The sequence below is a fragment of the Asparagus officinalis genome, chromosome 3 (assembly GCF_001876935.1).
Source record: "Asparagus officinalis chromosome 3, Aspof.V1, whole genome shotgun sequence".
NCBI classification, from domain to species: Eukaryota; Viridiplantae; Streptophyta; class Magnoliopsida; order Asparagales; family Asparagaceae; genus Asparagus; species Asparagus officinalis.
The window spans coordinates 905,284-910,832 of NC_033796.1; the positions used below are offsets into that span (position 1 = coordinate 905,284).

Here is a 5,549-nt window from a genome sequence, read left to right on the forward strand (position 1 = left end):
GTCGATCAACTTCGACCTACGTCAACGGGGAAACAATACAGGAAATCCACTATGTATAAGGGAGAACTACAAAAGGAACCACTCAACTCTCGTCTCTCAATCTCTCAACCTCACTTACATAATCAACTCTCATATTCTCTCCAAAACCCACTCCTTACAATCTTTTGAACGAACAAAGATTGCGAAACCCTCTCCCAATGTTGTAATCTTAAGCACAGACAAAGACTACGAAACTCTCACCTCTTATACAATATTCTTAAATCAGGTTACGCCCTCTGCTAATCCTATATTACAAGAATATTGGCTCTCTCTCATCTGCTTGGTTTTTAGGCCAAAAATAGAAGAATATATATAGGGAAACCAAAATCCAATCTCTAGCCTAACTTCCTAATTAGAATAGGATTCAAACTCCTAATCATGATGAGACCCAATCTCCTAATCATGATAGGTCTCTAATTCTATCTAATTCGTGATATCTAATTCTCACGAAGTTACAGAAAGAATCAAAGACACAAACAATCCCAACAGAAGGAGCACGAGCCATTTGAAAGAAAATTACTAACACCACATGTAACTTTGTGAGTGACAAACTAGCAAAATCTTTTACAGACCTTATTAACCTAGACTCGCTCTAGAAATTAATTACACCGAGAAATTTTAAAAGGGAAAATTGAAAACCATGCATCGTATCTCAGCACGGGAAAAGCAAAAAAGATTGTTCCCTGTGGATCTTTCTATCTGCGAACGTGATCTTGCTCAATTTCATATGGCACCACACCAGCTGATCTGTTGTAATCCTCGACATCTTTAGTACTCTTGATATCAGCTTCATGTCTACCTGAGAGAAGAAGAGATCTTGATTTGACCGGTCTTCGCGAGGCTTCTTGAATTTCTTAACTAGGCAGTTGCCCGTCTTCAAGATATCCTTCAATTTCTTATCTTTCTGCATTCAGGGGGGGAGAAAGATTAAAAAAAAAAAAAAAACATAAGTCAGTTGCTTCACCTGTACGTCATAAGAAGAAAATCATGGAAAAAGCTGGAGATTTTACTCTCTGCAGGCTCGCTTGGATTTCTGACAAGAGCTTGAAATCTGATGGATCTTGGAGTTCTGCGTGATTTCTTAGCAGACCCTTTAATATGGTCGGAGTTTCATCCTTGTCCGCCTTGACAAATTCCCAGAAAACTCTGATGCACTCCTCCATTATGTCCTCCAACTTCTCGCTCGTGATCGCTTTCTCCATCTCCTCCATCTTGTCCCTTACGTCTTCTAACGTCTCGCGCGTCGCCGCGTAATTACCTTTCTTTCTCTCCTCCGTTCTGTCCTTCAAACGATCCTCTGCGGCATAGCTACGTTAGTAAAGTTACGTGCTTGACACCAAGACATGATAAGCATGCAAACTCACGCCTTGGGGGCATGAGCACAAACTGAGTGATCACATATATAACTGCCATACCTCACATTGAAGTAGTTGGGAAATGTTAGGGTTGCCTTACCTCTTACGACAGGAACTTCGAGGAGATTTCTCAGCACACAACGATTCTTGACGTAGTTTTGTAGTCTAGGCCCTTGAAACGACTCGTTCTCTACGAACCTTTGAACCGTAACTTGAAATTGTTGGAATTCTCCGGCCACTTGATTGTATCGATGGCTTCTATACGGATCAGAATCCCGACGCTCTCGGGCCTTTTCAAATTGCCAGTGTAGAAATTCCCATGAGAGGCATGTTTGGCCTACGTATACTGTTTCTAAGTCGACTTGGAGTTCTTTCAAGAATTTCTCTGATGGGTCGGTGATGGATTTTCTGCGGTGTCTTAAATTTTGAGAGACGTGAGAGATTATTGTTGGAATCAAGGGCTTTGAAGCTCCCAAGGATTCAAGTGGATTCTTCAGCTGGAGAAAGCCTGTCATGATTCAAAAACAGGACAACATTATCAGAAGGAAGTTGCTAAATGAACCATTAGTAGAAACTAAGATTTGGCATCTGTACGCTTATATCTTTCAAAAGAAAAAGAAAACTTTTATGCCTGATGAACAGTAGCATTTAGCCTTTCTTATTTGTCGAAAGGGGGAATTATGGTCAATTTATATGATGCGGTCGTAAGCAATATGAAAATTCTGAGCATCCGAGCACATAATTTTCCTACAAAATAGCATACACATATAACTTAATGAAAACAACTCACCAATTGCATACATCTTTTGATAGTTGAGGATATCAAGCTTTCTCATTCTTTCTCTGTAACTCTTATAGAACTTGTGCATCTCATTCAAGGGGTCCTCCTTCATGAACTTCTCGTCAAACTTCCATGGCTTCAGATCTTCCATAGTCTTTGGGCTCTCTGATTCCTCAGGGATAGTAGGAAGCCCAATAGCTCTGACTCTCTTCAGTTCCATCCTCAGCTGCTCTATCAGATCCTGATGTTCCCATAGAGATTCCAACTCATCAAAGTCATCGTAATCTAAATCCTTCATCTTGGTCCCGTCAGAATTTTCTTCCTCTGTTCTCTTTTCACTTCCTTCATTCGAGCCCCCGTTTGCGTTTAGACGATCAAAATTATAACTATTGGATTCACCCTCTAAATTCAAATCCTTATGTCCGAACTCTGAACTGTCAAATTTGTTGCTATCCTTTCTTGAATAAGAAAGTTCATCGTCACTAGAATCCATGAACTCCATTTGCACGCTGAATTGTGGCGAGGGGGCGTCACCAATTTTGCCTGTGTTTAATTCCTTCAGCTCCAATTCAGGATCAAGGGATTCATTTTCAGACCAAACTTCGTCCAGCTGGCTTAATTTATCAGTGTAAGGAGAGTAATTCTCGTGAAGCTTTTCTTCTGAAATCCTCTCAAGCTCATTGAAGCCTTTGTCAGAAATAAAGCCATCATAAATGTTTCTGTAATTGGTTTGACTCGAAAACTGGCCTTCTTCGATTTTCTCCATGTTCTCCCTTAGTTCCATCTCAAATGTACTAGAAACTAAAGAACTCTCTTTATCACCAAAATCCCTCTCCGACAAAAATCCATCATTCTCTGAATCTACTTCAAGGTCCTTGACAGAGTAGCCATCACTGAAGCTTATTGAGTCAGAATCCGAGTCAAAACCGGAAAAGTTGCTTATAGCTTCTTTCTCATTTGATCTTTTCCCCTCCAATTTTTGATCCTTTAGGAACATGACAACTGGGGATTGAATACTAAACTTCTTAAATTCTTCGGATGATAAGAATCCTGATTCGAAATTTTCTTCATCGCTACCAACGAAAGGCTCTGGTTCTAATGTTTCTTCGCAACTGTCAGAGAAATAAGCTTGAACTCGAGCGGACATGGCTTCTGGATCCTCTACAAACGGACTGTAATCTTCATCTGATAAAATTTCAGACTCCATTTTCTTTTCGCTGCTATTGGCAAAAGATTCATGAACTTGAAAGACCTTAGCTTCGGGCTGTTCACCAAACCCGATAAAATCTCTCTCTGGCAAGAACTTAGCTTCTAATTTCTCCTCACCGATATCAGCAAAAGACTCATGAGCTTGAAACGGCACTGCTTCTGGATTTTTAACGAGCCTGCCAAAATCATCGTCGGCCAACAATTCACCTTCTATTTTTTTCTCTTCGCTACCATCAGCGAAGGACTCGTGAGCTTGAAAAGTTGCAGGTTCTGGCTTTTTTACGAACCCCTCAAAGTTTTTTCCTGACAAGGGCTTTGAGTCTATTTTCTCTTCACAGCGATCAACAAAAGACTCGAGAACCCGAATGGTCACGGATTCAGGCTCTTCAACAAACCCACTAAAATCTCTCTCTGATACGACACGATAATTACTGATATTTGTGGTCTTCGTCTGGTAATTTTCCTCTGTGATAGGAACTTCGCCCTCCTTATTGGTTATAGTACTGATCTTAGGAATCTGATATTCAAATTTGAAACTGAAACTTGAATGCTCTTCTTCCTCCTCCTCCTCACCAAAGCCATTGAAATCTCTCCCCTCCATCTCATTCGGTTCGGACACTGGCTCTAACGAAACAGAGTAATCCTCAATTACTTCTTCAGAGCCCTCTTCCATTTTAATTCTACCAGAAAAAAAAAATGGAACGAACATCAGAATGAAGAACACATGAGAGGGGAGGTGGGTCAAAAAGAGTTGAAATTCAAACTAGTTTTCTTGGATTCAACTTACCTAAAAACACGCCGGGCGGTGAATCTAACCAGAAAGAAGACGAATCGGGCAAAATAAAACCAGCAAGAACTGATGAAAAGAGCCATGTTTTTGTAAATAATATGATCAAATAATGGCTCCTTGTTCAAAACACGCGAACGGGCATCGGAAAGAGCAATTCTTCTGGCACCCATGGCTTTAATCCCACCAGCCCTTTTCTCTCAGTTTGAAGCAATCGCAAAAGGGCAGCAGTAGCTGAAGACCCCCGTCACTGGAGACTATTCTGCTCGAAGAATAGACCTCCTATCTGCAATTAACGAAAACAAGGGGGAGGGGGAAAAGTGGGATTAAGCAGAAAAGAACGAACGAATGGATGATTCCGGTTGAAGAAACTGAGGGAGATAAGAGGGCGAAATTCCACCTAAAAATATGTTGGGAAGTTAAGGAGGGAGGAAAAGCACGCGAGAACAAACTGGGCTCTCTGTTTTTGTTTGTTGAGCGAGGGTCGTGTGCTGAAAAATCTGGGGGCTGTTGCGTTTTTGAGATAACAGAAGAAGGGATTTTGGTGCGGCTAAAGCAAGCCCGCTGTCTTTTTGCCAAGTGGCCTCAGTTTTGGAAATCTGACTAAGCTTTTGTGGGGGCACTTGGATCCTATCAAGAGTGGGAAATTGACCAATGCAACTCTCTCTTCGTGCTGATTTCCTCAATCTATTCATATTGTTGGCACGTTAGCATTATAGAATAGTTAGGCGTTATAGAATACCGAGCGATGGAGTTCGCATTTAGGTGCGCGTCCACCGTCAGGTGTTATTGTTGGGAATTCAACGCTGAAACCCCTAATGCAACGGAAACGCGGTATAGAGAACAGTACACCAAGATTTACGAGGTTCGGCAGCTGCCTACGTCCTCGGAAGCCACACAGTAAATTTCTTATTAATCCAACAAGAAATTACAATTTTAGGAGCAGATCCCTAAACTGGGATTTCTCAAATAAACACTGTAGCTACAGTGTTAATAATAACAGGGTATGAACCCTTTCAATACCCACTTGAGAATAAATACCCCACAATCAAACTCCTCTTTAATTCTCTCTCTCTCTCTCTTAATCTCTCTCCTTCAAACACTGTTCGACAGCCTGTCGCCAGCAGCCCGCGAACGCAAAGGTGGGCATCGCTGTGACGCAGGGCTCGCCTTCGCCAAACGCAGAGTTCGCCTTCGCCAAACGCAGAGTTCGGAAGGGGTTCGAACGCAGAGCAAAGGTGGGGGGGTTCGAACGCAGAGCTCGAGCTGGACCTTGCCGCCTGTCGCCTGGACTACCGGAGCTCGCCTGCGACCATCGAACTCGTCGGAGCTCGTCGGAGCTCCTCTTCGCCGGCGGAGGTTTGTTTCCACCCCTAAT

The 5,549-nt window shown here is 42.3% G+C and overlaps 1 protein-coding gene across 2 annotated transcripts; it reads right to left on the reverse strand.

Moving 5' to 3' along the window:
• Positions 544-4,681, reverse strand: LOC109832574. 2 transcript variants are annotated; one of them, XM_020399920.1, is made up of 6 exons: positions 4,572-4,681; positions 4,172-4,457; positions 2,185-4,064; positions 1,495-1,902; positions 1,050-1,336; positions 544-943 (listed from the first exon to the last, which is right to left on the reverse strand). In XM_020399920.1, the coding sequence occupies exons 2-6, from the start codon at positions 4,342-4,344 to the stop codon at positions 692-694; spliced, it is 3,000 nt and encodes a 999-aa protein (XP_020255509.1). In that variant the 5' UTR covers positions 4,345-4,457; positions 4,572-4,681; the 3' UTR covers positions 544-691. The 2 variants fall into 2 exon arrangements, with proteins under 2 accessions (XP_020255509.1, XP_020255507.1); XM_020399918.1 differs by having other exon boundaries at positions 4,172-4,657.